A 15,464-nucleotide genomic window follows, 5' to 3' on the forward strand; every position below is an offset into this window, starting at 1 on the left:
TGATCAGTTGTATTATTTCTTCTGGCCTTTTTGTACTTTTTTGTAATAGTTGTTCATGATCAGTTGTATTATTTCTTCTGGCCTTTTTGTACATGTCATGATTCGTATTCTGCCCTGTATGGGCTAGGGCAAAGTATACACTTGCCTTATCAGGATTACAATCCTTTAACCAATGGTCTTTCCAACACTTTGGATATGTAAGTTTACCTGTATCTGTCCTACTTATATGCATGAGGAGCATTGTATTACCTGGCATTTGCTGGGTACATAGTTTACTAAGTATTCTTGTATCTCATCTTATCTGCAGGGAGCATTTTATAGTGTTGTTTCATCCAGTTGGGTTTAGATTCCAGTGTCGCACTTTTTTTTTTTTTAGTCTTTATCAGTTTTCTCTATTTCTTTTATCCGGTGGTTCTAAATTTTTCTATAATCTGTGAAATTCTTCATAGAGTACGGAAGTTGAAAAGCTGAAAATTTAAACTTTTTTTTCTATAGGGGGACTTGCGGGAATTTGACCAAATACTCTTGTAGAAAAAAACTTTTTTTTTCGTATGTCATAACGAGCACAGTTGGTATGTTTTGAAATAAACATATACGCAAAAATAAAAAAAAGTAAAGGCAAAGAACGGAGGAATCAAGATTGACGATGGTAAAAGAGTAGGATACTTCACAGTAAAAGACGCAAAACCCATAGTACTTATACATCTCTAATGAAGGAGGAAACAAGAGCGTCTATAAGTGAATTTTGAAAGAAGGGCAGTGGGCAAAGAAAAATTCAACCGAAAGCAATTGATGCAAAAGCAGCTATGTATGTTGGAGGTCCGACAACAATTAGCAGACTATGAAATGAAAAAATAACTTTAAATACATAGTGATATAAGACAAGGTTCAACTATAGCCTAATTGTTAAATTGATAACGTTCATGTTGATTTAGGAGTTAGGAATGGAAGGAAAAAGGATATGAAACATAATGGTAACAGCACTCAGATTTTTTTTTTTTGCAAACGATGGACCAATAATTGCTACACAACGAGGAAGCTATAAGAATATAAAAATACTTTACTATTAGAGGGAAATCAAGACTAGCAACGTGATAGTGGGTCGGACCTAGACCTGAAAGCTGTTTGGACTAAAGAAAAGGTTGTCGAAGCCAAGGTCAATAGACCTTGGTCGAAGCATTCGTTTCAAAACAGGCCTGAGTACGTCTGATTCTGTAGTATAAAGAGCAACTTGGATGTCACTCACAATCTCGTTGCTTTTGTTTTGTATCACAAGGTCTGTGGTATGGTTCAATAATGATGGTTTTTTTCACAACATTTACGAAGTCGTGGCTTTCAAGTAACTGTAAATTCTTTGACATTTGTCATCGTTATCATCCAGATGTAGATTGAAGTCACCACAGATCAGTCATTTTTTTGTTATTAGCTAACAAGTCTAGGAAGTCACTGAATTCATCTAGGAACGATCTCTTACGTGTGCTTGGTGGTTTATAAACAGTTATTTTAGTGTTGAGGTATTTAAATGCACTGAACACATTTTGTACACTTTTTTGACAAAGATTCCCACTTATAGATACTTTGTACACACTTTTTTTTGACAAAGATTCCCACTCCTCCACGGTTTTTTTGTTCTCTGTACATGGTAAAAGTTGAGACCCTGGCGTCATTTGTTAAAAAAAAAATGTATGTACTTGCATAGACTGAGGTAAAGTAAGTATCAATTCACCTTTAGATATTTTACCTAGAACAAGCGCATAAAATAAAAGTAGGGAAGGAAAATAAATATTCAGAGCAACGAACGAATAATCAAAAGCTGCTGCCCGGCGGCGATATGCTGACAGGAACTAAAACGGATGTTGAGATCAGTTAAGAATTTCGTCATCGCTATAGCACTATGCATTTTTAGTCACAGTGCATTGAGTGCCTTATCTGTTTACGTACAATGTGGAAAACCTCTGATAAATCAGCATTTTCCCGAGGAAACCTGTGACAAGTTATATGTGCATTCAGATAATCACCTAGAAATATATTGGTGCTTCGATTGCTCACACACATTTACACACACACACACATATATATATATGTAACACCATATATATATATATATATATATATATATATATATGTATATATATATATATACAACGGATACAACTAGCTAGGCTAATTCATGCTTCCAGTCACATTTCAATTTGTCTAATTTCATTTCCAGTGTCTAATTTCATATGCATGTTATTCTCGATTTCTTAATGAGCATTTTTTCCATATAAATTCGTTTCTAATTAAAGGTTAGGTAATTGTAATTTTTTTTAGGTACGGTTTTATGTAAAAATGTCGAATTACGGAGTATGAAACAAAACATGCAATGTGAATTATCTTAAATGAAAGTCTTAGCTGGTCTTGGAAGCTGAAATCACGACCAAAGTAAAGAACCCAGTGAAGGAAATGAAAACTAATAAACAGAATAAATTTTGAACAAAATTAATATAACAAAATGAGTATTGAACAAAATGTATATTAACAGGTTGAAAGAGAAACGTAAACAAAAGGCGCTTGATATCGAAGACACTCGACATGAACTTCAACTAAGACGTAAGAAAATTAAATACAGTGAGGAACTTAGGAGTACTGGTTGATGAATATCTCAGTAGGACAGATCAAAGTATTGAATGTAGCCAAGTTAGAACATCACCTGAATTGTATACGATACAGTTATTTTCATTAACTGTGAAGTGGCAGCACTAGACTGATGATCTCCATAATGATCTGTCAAGATGCCAAAATAGCAATTTCAGAAAAGGAGACCTTTAATACACGGAGCCCAGAATATTCAGTGTTACCCAAAGAACTAAATAATGTGAAAATAGCGAAACATTTAATATAGGGAACTGGAGACGGAAATTTAAGAAACTATAGACGTGAGATCAAAACAGTGGCACAAATAAAATTATTTAAAAAACTGTTGTAACTGGCATATTAATGGGCCCCACCAAATGGACAAGTGAGGTCCGGAAGGAGGACCACCAAAATAAAGATGATAATGGCGTATTCTGAAACGACGCTAATATTAAGTGATAAAGGCCTTGTGGATATTTGTTAAACAGGTTCACATTTATAATTTTGTCCCGTGACCGGACCAGTGATCCAGGTAGACAGAGTACTGTACCGTAACCCAACATGATATGTAACCCATCTTTGAATTCACAGACATATTTTGCTGCTTTTGTGTTTGCTGAGAGTCTGTCAATAGCTTAGCAAGGTACCACTCTCTTGAGAGATTGCCAGCGTCTACCGTCAAGTACCGCGAACGCAAACTACATTAATATCCGTCGTCGGAGACGATATAATTCTTCTTCTTTGTTTCAAACGAAAGTTCGTCAAAATTCAGGTGAGATAAAATTAACCGTTGACGTAGATAACGGAACGTTTACTCAGATTAAAAGGTCTTAAATATTGCAAAGTTGCCCGACACTTTTGAAGAGGCGGAGTATTCAGCAAGTTCATGGTCAGAACGTATGTGTTTAGCTTACAGATTATAGTGACTGAATTGCCACTGAACTACCTTTAGACGCCAGCCATCCAGTCTTGCGGACGGTTAAACGTTTTCATCCCACAGTTGCAAGTAAGTTTGTTTTTTGAAAGTTGACCAATGTGCCATTGTTATTACGATGCGATTCGTGAATCATTTGGTAATATTAGTGGCCCTAAGACCAAGTGACAGTGCCAGTTGAAAGCGTTGTTTAGGTACCCAAGGGAGTGTTACCACACTACTGATGAGTAATGCAAAGGAATACCACAGAACTAGTCCGAGGTCAAAGGAAAGCTAGGGCACTTTGGTTTTAATGGTAAACGTTCGCTTCACACGTGCAAGCTGTGTTTATTCATGTACGATGAGCAAAGATGTTTTGCCAAAGAGGAATGGCTTACTGTAGTCGTTTTGGCAGAATGGGACGACCTTGCTTTAATGCAGGGTTAGCTTAACTGCCCAGGTAGGCTGTGCAAAGTGTAATGATAGACGCAGTGAATGGCTATGCACTTTGGGAATTATTCATGAGTGTGTGCAAAGTTCATTATGCCCCTTGCTACACTCATTTTGTATATTTTTACATCCATTCCTGCTTTTATTTTTTTTCTTGTGCCTTACTGTCCAACCATGCTAACACACACCCCTCAGTGTCTTAAGCACTGAATGACTGAAAGCACTTAAGTGCTTGGTTTGAGCCTGTAGGCTGAAGTGAATGCAAGAGTGAGGGATTAGGGCTACTGTAGGCCTAGCCTAGTAGGGGTATTTAGACTGAATGCACCAGACCGAATGCACCAGTCTAGTCTGAATGCACCAACAATGTAGTCCGAATGCACCAACTGCCTTCAGTCCAAACGGCCAGACCGAATGTGCACCAACTGTAGCCAATGTATACATGCATCATACAAATTTTTTATTCATGTTCATAAAAACAAACATCATCACAGAAAGTTTCTTAGTCTTCAGTGAGAAATAAATACAAACATCTTACAAGAAGTCACTCATTATTCTTTATTACTTGCGTGGTTTTAAAAATCACAAATAAAATCGGGAATTATGAATGATGCTGTAAAATAAAAATAACATATAGCAGATGTAGTGTTTGTTTAGCCTAATCTTAAAGATCTGCCAATTCGCTTTGCATTTTTTTCAGGTAATTTGATGTAATAATGCCCATGATTTTCATATGCTTTACACAGTTGCATAAGTTTTTGCCGTGTTTAGAATAGGTCTTTTACTCTGGAGCCATAAATCTTCTTTTGTTTGATGTGTTTTACTTGAAGAGGGAGGAAAGTGGTTCTCATAAAGTGTATTATTAGCAGGTAGAGATTCATTCTTTTAGTTAAAGTGTTGTGAGAGGATTTAAACTTTTGGTGTACCCAAGCCTTCAACTTCATTAATGCGTCCCTGACTACTCTCTTATGTGCATTAAGTAGGCAGTGGAGCCACATTGATTGTAACAACATCATGTCTTTTCTATATGATCGAGTTTATGGGCTTCTGTACACTGATTAGTCTGACTTGAGGCATCTGTCTTGGATGGTTAGAGAGAGAGAGAGAGAGAAACGATATTGATGTGGGAGGCTGAAGGTTGAGGAGTGCCATCGGATCCCACTTTATAATATAGGCCTTTAGAATTTTAGTGAGACATATTAACGGCACAGTGGCCATATTTTTAACTCTGTTTACACCAGCCTGTACCCAGTGAAACCAGCAGCAAAACACAGGAGTTTATCCGGTGAGAAACTTACATGAAGAGCACTCCACAGAGGCCTGTTCAAAATCTGCAACAATCTCTTCAACCATAAAGTTGGATGGGAGAGGATTCAGAATATGCCCAGGATAGCTGTGTAATCGGTACTCTTTCGTTGTGACATAATTACAAATAAAAGTGGGACTTGCTTTGTACAGTCACCACACTTGATGTAGCTGTGAATGCTGACAAGCTGTACAAATGGCTCCCTAACAACTTTGAAAGTTCCATCAATGAACCAGATCTTGGACTTGCTCAAGAAGGAAAGCTGGAGAGGAGAAGCAAATATCAAGTGACGTTGACCATTATGGTGAATATCTCGAAGAAAATCACTTGGGATATGAGAAGTAACAATCTCGAACTCCAAATGATTTGGATGTTTTGGTCGCAGCTGTTCTCGGGCTCGGTTGGCAGTTCTCTGTAGGTTGGATACTTTTGGCAGTTCTACATCACCAGTTGCAAGTGTAAGGAGAGCATCTTTAACAATCTTCCCTGAGGATCTATAGATATTTTCCTTGGCTGCTGCCTTAACCATAGATATTGCTTGTACTTGAACTTGTGCCCCTGGGTTGCCTCCATGATTGTGTTCCTTGGGACCTTTGGTGAAGGTAGTACCTTGCTGACTAACACTAGCAAAACACCTGTTCTTCTTTGTGCGGACGCTGCAGATCCATGAAGTTGATACTGACGTTACCCGCTTTTTAACATACTGGAATCCAAGGCTATCAGTGAGAAGATCACACCCTTTTCTTGAACCTCCTCTTACTACATGGTAGGATGTTGGACTGTCCACCATAATGTCAGTGGGAATTGGTTCGGTGGTGAGGGATATCTCCACAGCATGACTGATCTCTTCCACTGGTAGGTTGACATTGAAGAAAAGCAATGAGTTTGTTGTAGTGGACTCCTCTGAAGGGTCATCTATGGTTGATGTTCCTCGTGGCGGTGTTATCAAGTTCTCTGACCAGTTACATGTGACTGAAATTTCTGTCAGGCTGTCAGTGCTCATTTCTTGCACATTGTTGAGCGAGTACCTATGGCAAACCCATTTAGGTAACTCCACTTCTCCCTTGATCAGTTTCCTATAGAATTCTCGTGTGATATCTGCAGCAAAAATACACAGTAAAATGAGTAAATTCATAAACTACTATATTTCCACTATACCACCCACTGACGTACCACTGAAATATCCAAAATTTCAGAAAAAAAAAATTCAAACAGTAAATAATGGATAAAGCAAGCCAAAAAAATGTCTCAACTGTACAGGCCCAAGAAGGGCTGAGTTTACAAACCAGAGTTGCAAGTTCTGTGCTGCCAGTCATTGCAGACATCACAGTGTAGGGCTTCTTGTCTTGGTCTTACATCTGCTTCACACACTACACATGGAAACTCAATCCTGTCTTTAGACCTAGTGGTGTTCATGGCAGTGTAAATGGCCTGAAGATTTCCTTAACAATAAGAAAAATGGTGTTGAAGTTTTGTGATGTCTGTTTGGAATGGACTGTACTACTAGTTTAATAAACTACCATGTAACAGGTAAATAGGCCTATTCATAATTAGCCACTAAACTATCTTAATTACCTTCAGTTGGTGCAGTGAGACCATTTTGGTTAGATGAAATCGGCAAACAGCTTAGAAAATTGCCAGTCACTTTTTTTGGTGTTGCCTCTTTTAGTGCCCTATACAATGACATGAACAACAGAGCCCCAACCAGACTGTACTACTAGTTTAATAAACTAACACGTAACAGGCAACTAGGCCTATTCATAATTAGCCTCTAAACTATCTTAATTACCTTCAGTTGGTGCATTGAGACCATAAAGCATGGTGCATTTAGACTGGGGCGGTGCAGTTGGACCAAGATGTGGAGCATTGGAACCTTGTACATGGTGCATTAAGACCAGGGGTTGGTGCATTCAGGCAGTGGTGCATTAAGACGGTGCATTCGGACTATAAACCCTAGTAGGCCTTTCATAGCCTAGGGAATATGACATAACCAGACACACCGTAAGCGAACTTCAGATGCTGTGCTCTAACCTGGCTGGGGCCTGTGCCCCCTCCTGACCCCCTGAGTAAATCGTGGCCCCTCAGTCTGCATACTGTCCTGTAGGCCTAACATGACTTTATGGTTGGTGCATTGATAGACAGAGAACAGTAGAGTGCAGTAGGCTAAATTGCTAATATTTTACTTCAGTGGCACAACTCTATATTGGAATCATGATGCATTGTTCTCATCTCCATAATATGCCTAGTAAAAATATTAGAATAGAAATTTACTGATACTATCAAAATGTTTGCCCTCTTATATTTAAACGTTCATTTCCGTGGGGTTGGTACTTAACACTTTGCTCTTGGGAGTGGTTGTGGTGGTGTGTAAATCAAAATTTAATGCTAAAATTGTATGTGTTCTCTTTATTGCAGTAGGATATTAGGCCTAATTTTCTTTTTGCATGTCGGAGGATTAGATTAATTTAGCCTGGGCTACTAAGAAAACTCATAATTTTAGCAAGTAAATTTGTACTTGTAACCATAATTGTACTCAAGAGTTTCGTATGTACTTTGAATATTTCTGGTGTTCAATCCCATAGCAAATTAATGTTGAAGGTTTGGATACGGAACCTCCCACTTTATATCTTGAAATAATGGGGGACCACAGGGGAAAAGTAGTTTTTTAGGGTGGGGAGAAGCACATAATAAGCGAAATACCAAGATGTGCTTAACCTAACCTAAAGTACAGTGCTGTGGCCTTACCTGGCCTGGTAGGGGGCCCCATTTACCCCCCTGGACCCCACTTAAGCTTATCATAGGGCATTCCCATAGGGGGGTTAGTGCCATCAGTATACTTCATGTGGTGCTCTGTAGGCATTAGTAAAGATTTGGGACCCTGTGAAGGTCCGCGGTAACCCCAATTTGGTGCCAAAAAATTTGCTATAGAAAATGCAATGAAAAAAATTGCTCCCTCTGTGCTTGATAACGGTAAAAAAATCATGGTAATTCTGAGCAATAGTTCCACATCATTTTCGGAAGTTAAAACCTAAGAAATTGCTCAAAAACAGGTTTTTTTGCTGCAGTATCAATAAAACTTGGTAAACCCTTTCAACCACCCATCAATCTTGGGAGACCACAAGTCAGAACCGGGAGTTTTGGGTGGGGGAGACAAAGTTGGGGAGAATGAGTAAAATATCAGTTAAAACAATGTTAAATGGAAAAAGGCAGTGGCGGAACGCTGCTTCACAGCTTATCCGCATTTTAAAAGATTCTTGGCAAGCTCGCATGTTCTGGCAAGAGGTAATATCTGTATTCAGTGTAGAATAATATAGGTAGTTGGGTCTATGCCCCCACACCCCCCCTCATTGTATTTCCAGTCACCAAAGGAACTTATAACACGTATGTGGTCAGTAATCTGAATGTACTAAAACACACTGAGATTCTCCATGCTATCTAACAGACTTCACAGTGCAGACTGACCACCAGAAGACAAAGATGGCTAACCTCTCTTGAAAATGATATTCTTCCGCGACGAGAAACGAAAGGAAATCAAAAGCGTTTAGTACTGACCCTCTCATTGGCTATAGTGATGTAATGAATCACGCAATTGGTTACTTTTTCAAAAAAGACAGGTGATTTGTTGTCATAGTCTTTCAGAACTTCATTCTTACAAGGATTTTTGCATGTTATGCGTTCAGTTTACAAACAGCAGCACACCGATCACATAATTTTTGGACTTAGTTTTTGACTGAAGCATTTTATATTGGAGTCGCTTATTTTATTACTTAGAATTGTCTCCCCAACCTGAAATAAAAAGTGAACAATTCTTCAGTGTATTTACGATCAACGTAGGTGTCTATTTTTCACTGAAACGGTGTGGAACTGTTGCTCAGATTTACCAGAATCACTGCGTTTATCAGTGGTGCCACAAAAAAGCAACTGGTAAACTACTAAACGGTAAGGGGGACCCTGTTGGGAACCGGAGTTTTGGGTGGGGGAAAGCAACAGGCGGGTTCTACGCTGCCCATAACTTACTGAATTCCCGATTTTCTGACCTACTCTGCATGCAAAAGGTTGTCCCGCTATGCTACATGTGTAAGGCTGACCCGCTACACTACATAAGTGATGCTGACCTGCTACACTACATACATGAGTCTGACCCGCTACACTACATAGCCTACATGAGGCTGACCCGGAACTCTGCACACAAAATGCTGACCCGCCACTCTACTTACAGTAGGCCCTGATGCACCTACGGAAATTGCTAACCTAGGCTACTTGTAACCTATATAAGCATTGGTTAGGCTACTCCCTACATACATTAGAATGGACACTATTTTTGAAACGTTCATTTTTTTAAAATTTCTGCTTTCAGTTTGGGGGTGGCGGAACGGCGCTTCATGCCTTATTCGCAGTTTGAAAGATTCTTGGCAAGCTCGTATGTTCTGGCAGGCGGTAATGTTGCGCTGCGCGTGCTAGCCACGGGTAACAGCAAACGAGCGCAGCTATGGAAAGCGCTAGCCAAGGCTACTTGTAGCCTACATAAGAAACATCGGTTAGGCTACTCCCTACGTACATTAGAGCGGATGCTAATTTTATAGTGCTCATTTTTTGAACATTTATGCTTTCAGTTTGGGGTGTGGAACCAAGCCAGCATATCCGCACTTTGAAAGATTCTTGGCAAGCACCTATGTTCTGGCAAGCGGTAATGTTGCGCAGCTCACGCTAGTCACGGGTTACAGAAAACGAGTGACGTGAGGAAGGTAGTAAGAGAAAACAAGGTTATATAGCTATCGACAAACTGCATACTAGGCTCCATTCCAAAGCATCACAATTCACCTTGCAATAAAACAAATGTAGAAAGAAAGGTAAATGCTCTGCTTACCTTATTCAAAATCGCTGCTGTCCAACCATGAAAGTAACAGTATCAGCTTCTTTGCAGGTCCTACCATCCTCAGCTTCTTTGCAGCTGCTGGCTGCCGATCAGGTGAATCTGAAGTACTTAGTCCGGGTCTTATTGTATTCAGTTGGAAAAGTAAATCAGAGACGGGGGATGTCTGGTGGCTCTTGAGTGGGTAGACGCAATTAATTAAATCAAGAAACGTGGTTACAGAGGAAAGAAAGCATGACTGTGGTCTGGGCATGGGCCTATGAATCATACAGGCAGTCCCTGGTTATCGACGGGGTTCTGTTTCTGAGTGTGTGATGATAACCGAAAATTGGTGATTTTGGCGATTTTCGTTATCGGGCGCTAAAACTGGCCGGTTATTAGGCCTTCTGTTAGGTGTGAAACATTTTTTTTCATCTTTTATTTTGATGTTGGATATTTTCTTGTGGGTAGAGGGTTAATGTGGCTTTTCTTAGCAACATTCACTCCAGGTTGTGATGTCCCTGCGTAAATGAGTTAGGGTAGAAGAGACTAGCCTTGGCAGGCAACTCTTTTAGGAGGACACTCCGAAATCAAACCAGCTGGTAGAAGGGACTCATAGCCTTGGTAGGCAACCTTTCTAAGAGAAGGTTATACTCTGAATGCAAACCTTGTTCTCCAACCTTGGACTGCGCTGTAGCCATTGTACCATGGCCTTCCATGGTCGTGGGTTTGAGTTCCCTTGTCTGAGGGTAAAATCGGGCATTTATCCTCTTTTTCTCCTGTTGTTTTGAAAAGAGTGTAGGACAGGCTGATGAGAAAGCAAAAGTTGCTTGGTGGATTATCAGGAAAGTGCCATTGTCAGTACCTAATCTTTTCCTTCTGAGTGTTTAATTTCTAAATCCATCATGGCTGTCCTCCCCCAGTTGATGTGGCAAACCTGGCAGATTTCTTTTGCCTTAGAAGGTGTGCCGGCTCCACCTTCTTGACCAGTTGCTTCCGGCGCTTTTTTAAGTGACGTATGGTGATGTTTATTGATACTCAACAGAATTTTTGTAAATTTAATTACAGTACTGTTGTTGTTGGGGATATTGTTGTCCTCCATCATGTCTGCTCATAATTGCAAAACCTTCCTACATGTCTGTTACAGCCTGGCCAGCATTCCCATCCTTTCCCTCCTCATCAGTAGTCGTCATACCATGGACAGTGTCTCTACTCCCCTTTGTCCAGAGGACCTAGCCATGTCCAGCAGGTCGCCAGAGATGTGAGGTCATCAGAGAAGAGGTTCCTCTACCCCTACCAGGGTCTTTCTCTGTTGGCACTGGTCTTCAGCAGCTTTGACCTAGTTCTGGCAGTTGCTTATAGGACACTTGGTCTCACTAGGGAAGCTAGTTTCCCAAAGATGTTTTGGGATCCTTTTCCAGCAGCTGCAGCTTGTGAAGTTGGACATCTTTCAGGTGCCAGTCTTGGCCAAGTCTCTGCTTCAGTGTGGTTTGCAGGGTTTCTCTGTTCCCTCAGGTCTGTGGGGTGTGATGTTCACAAATGTATCAACCAAGAGCCTACTTTCTGGATCATCAGGCCAGTTGTCATTGGTTGATCTATCCCCCAAGTAATAAAAGAGGCATGTCAGTAAAATCTAGTAAATTTTGAATGGCATCTCCGTGTACTCTACCTGGTCAAAAAATGTCAGCAGGTTCAATGTTGTACTTACAACTTTCAAGTTTCAAGCTCTCCCTTAGTAATAAGAAGTGTCCACCTACCTCCCCCTTACTTCTGGTTTCCTGGTGGTGAGAGAGGGCATTGAATCCTGACCAGAAGTAGTTTGTGCAACTGGTCTCTGTTGAAGGAGAAAAACCAAATGATAATTAATGGGTTTGTGCATGAAAAATGTTTTAAGTAATCTGTATTACAGTATTTGGGATAAATCTTATATACTGGTTAAAGTTAGGTTAAATCTCCATGCCGATTGGCGAGGGGATGTAAGCTAACTTTAATAGTAGGTAAGTATCTAAATAATAAATTTTATTATGAAATATTGTTAGGTACAAACAGAAACTTTATCTTCTGTCTGCATAGTAAAGTAAAATCAGGAAGGATCTTTCTTGTTTGTCCACCTTGTGGGGGTAAGTGGAAGTGAGGACAGGGAGATGATGGCACCTTCCAGTGATGCGTGGTGAAAAATACTATCGAGCTCATTTAGGAGTATTCCTCAGCACAAGCTGGAATCAGTTATTTAAACTAGGTAACAAGGTAGTCAACTGTTGGTAGGAGGGTGAGGGGGGGTGTTGGGATTCCCTAGTCACCTGATAATACCAAAAACTTTTCCTTTGACGTCAGGGAATAAGTTTGGTGTTTGAAGTGGATTATGATGAAAAGCTCTAGTTTGTATATTTAGGAAAAATATACAGTGGTTTGTTATGAGTTAAGGTATTTTCAATGTCATGGCAGTTTTTGTAAAAAAAAAAAAAAATTAGGGGAGGAGTAAAAATTTATGTACATTGGTTTATACATCTTTATATCAGTCGGCAACAAATTTAGAATGCCACAAGAAGCAGAAATCTGTAAAAAAAAAAATTGGCAACTTATGTATAAATGAATGTTAAGATAAGTTAGTAGATGTAATGAAATAATATAGGATACAGTAATTTAAAAGCTTAAAAATGTAAAAAATGTGTTATTTGATGTTTTGTTATACAGTAAGAATGCAGTTCTAGCTTTTAGTCATCAGCCATAAAAAAACAAGAATCAGCGGATATGTGGCCAATCACATAATAAATTTTAGTATATAAAATAGTATAAACTATTTAAAAGCTTAAAAATGTTAAAAAAAATATTGTGGTACATAATGTTCTATTTCCAGCATTCTGCCAAGTGGCGGCAGTAGTTTATGACAGAATTCAAACAAAACACATATTTTCATTAGAAATATGTATAAATGCAAAAATGTAGAAAAGAGTCCCTCCACAAATTGTTCTCCTGGCTTGAGTTGGACGATGGTGTTGACAACTGTTCAAAGGCATAGATTGTAGCCCACGTCAAGGATAATGCTCCAGGGATGAAGCATATCATCGTCAAGAAAAGATGCAAGATTTTTGAGTTAATAGAGCAGATTCTTTATCTTTGAATTGAATGTCAGACTTGTCCAAGTATCCCCAAAAGCCAGCTGTTGATTCTGAGAGTTTTTTTTAAGATCCCAGGAAATGATGAGAAAGAGAATTCTAGGCAAATTCAGGATAGTTTGTGTGGTTCAGGCACAAGTTGGCAACATTTGAATTCCCTGCCATGTTGGCATAGAACCTCAACTTACAGATGCTGTGGGGCTCTGGCTGTCTGATAAATAGCAGAGAAATTAAAATAATGTAGCTAAGGTAAGGTCCATTAAGTTGAGGTGTCACTGCAGTTTCTTCCAAGGCAAAGATGTAATGGGAATGAGGTCAGTCTTTATTGGAAGAAAATGCCAGACTTGTCAATTATATCTAAGGAAGAGAAGAGTATGCCAGGAGTCAAGGTTGCAAAAAACCAGTTGATTCTTTTGCTGGGAGTTAGTTGTGTGGATAACATGAAGGTAAAGCCACTGCTGGTGTATTAGTAGGAGAAGCCTCAAGGGTTGAAGAACATCCCCAAGGTGCCTCTCCCAGTTCTATCAAATCCTAAGGCTTTGGTGACATTGTTTTTAAGATTTGGTACTTCAACTACTTTGTACCAACAGGGGAGAAATATTGTCAAGGAAAAGTCATCCCATTTAAGATCTTTTTTATTTTGACAATGGTCACCCACAAAGCATCAGCAGTTTTCATCTGAACTTCACTGTTGTTTACCTACTTTCCAGTACCAGCTGTATCTTGCAACCCATAGACCAGGTTGTCATTGCCATCTTCAGTAGTTATTGCCTCCTGTGAGCACCTAGGTATGCTGTAGATGCAACAAATTTGAATAGGAGTAAATCCGTTACTTTTGAAAAGGGTGTGGCCTGTAGATGCAACAAATTTGAGTAGGAAGGGAGTAAATCTGTGACTTCTGGAAAGGGTGTGGCGTCTACAAGGCAGTTCTGAATGTAAATGCCACTTGGAGGGAAATTTTGGCTATGGGTATGAAGGCTGTGAAAAAAATCATACCGTCGGTTTGTTCACAGTTCCTCGTTTCAAGGACTTTGTCGACGTGATGAACAAAGCTGTAGTGATGTTGAGCATTGAGCTGAAAACAGACTTGGAGGAGGAGGATTTTTTCATTTGATGCAGACAAGTAGCACCAGACAGTCAGACGTTAATGGAGCTTCATGAGGAGCTCTGAAGAGGAGCAGGCACCAGAACTAGAACCATGACACTTGTAGCCTACAGATCTAAAATAAGAAGAAATTCAGCCTTCATTGTCATTAACATATCCCTTCCTCTTCCTCAACCTTCCTCCATCTTCCTATCGAGCACATCAGTGTCATCCATCAAGAACAGTGTTGTACAGTATACAGGACTACACAATGTACTTTTTGTGGTTTTCTTTATATTCTTTGTAATACTAATGTATAAATTTACTTTATTAAAAAGACAGCAAAATGCTTTAACTGTTGAATATTAAAAAGACAGCAAAATGCTTTAACTATTGAATGACTTGCACATGTATTAACAATGTTATGCGGTTGCTTGTGGGGGTTTATAAGGTGTCCAGGTTGTTTTTCAAAGGGCTTATTTGACCTCGGTCATTTTTCAACTAAGTTGCCTGCCATGGAAAAAATTAATTATGTACTGTGAGGTATTACTGTACTTTAAAAATTTGTAATTTGTTCCAGTGAGAATGCAAAGCATCCCATTTAATTATGTAGAAGACTCACTCCATAGATAGGAAGTTGTCTCCACTAACTGTTAGTTGAATGCCCACCCAGAAATGTCATACTCCAAGTCATTATTGTAAGCAGGGAAGCAGTTACTCGCTTTCTTTTATTTAGTGTGGCATAGAGATAACAGAGCGAGGGCTCTGAGGCCAAGTGAGATGTCTTAAGATTTCACTTGAAAAGCTAGCTTGGAGAACCAAGTGTGACTACGTGGGATGACCCAAGTTGGAAATTAGTTCAGTTTGGGCCAATATAATTGTTGGTTTCAGGTATGGCACTAACCCCACCTTCCTTGTTGAAAGGGAGAGCAAAGAGGGCCACATCTTATTAGCTGAATCTTTTAAGACTGGATGCTTGATTGTGTTGCTTACTTACATCTCTACTAATTCCATCACATTATTGTTCCAAGCTGCTGTCTGACAGAAGGAAGAAAGAAGGATGATGAGAGAGAGAAGGCAGTCACTCTTCCACTCAACCCTAGCCTTGCCATCCATCCGAGTACACTGAG

At 39.5% G+C, this 15,464-nt stretch overlaps 2 protein-coding genes across 9 annotated transcripts in view; one reads left to right on the forward strand and one right to left on the reverse strand.

The window, feature by feature from the left end:
- Nucleotides 1-15,464, forward strand: part of LOC136835412 (U4/U6.U5 small nuclear ribonucleoprotein 27 kDa protein-like) — a 94,270-nt gene that overhangs the window by 10,066 nt on the left and 68,740 nt on the right. The window contains exon 1 of one of the 8 annotated variants that reach the window (XM_067098911.1): nucleotides 3,228-3,388. The exons of 4 other annotated variants lie outside the window; for them this stretch is intronic. Coding sequence is in view for 1 of the 4 variants with exons in the window: in XM_067098913.1 (XP_066955014.1) it covers nucleotides 3,843-3,845 (3 nt within the window). In the remaining 3 variants the exon portion in view is untranslated. Of the gene's footprint in view, nucleotides 1-3,227; nucleotides 3,990-15,464 lie in introns of those variants that run through there. 3 more of the 8 variants (XM_067098910.1, XM_067098912.1, XM_067098913.1) reach the window with 3 other exon arrangements.
- On the reverse strand, nucleotides 3,983-6,490 carry LOC136835411 (uncharacterized). Its single transcript, XM_067098906.1, has one exon. The coding sequence runs from the start codon at nucleotides 6,415-6,417 to the stop codon at nucleotides 5,350-5,352; it is 1,068 nt and encodes a 355-aa protein (XP_066955007.1). The 5' UTR covers nucleotides 6,418-6,490; the 3' UTR covers nucleotides 3,983-5,349.

Source organism: Macrobrachium rosenbergii, chromosome 55 (genome assembly GCF_040412425.1).
Source record: "Macrobrachium rosenbergii isolate ZJJX-2024 chromosome 55, ASM4041242v1, whole genome shotgun sequence".
NCBI classification, from domain to species: Eukaryota; Metazoa; Arthropoda; class Malacostraca; order Decapoda; family Palaemonidae; genus Macrobrachium; species Macrobrachium rosenbergii.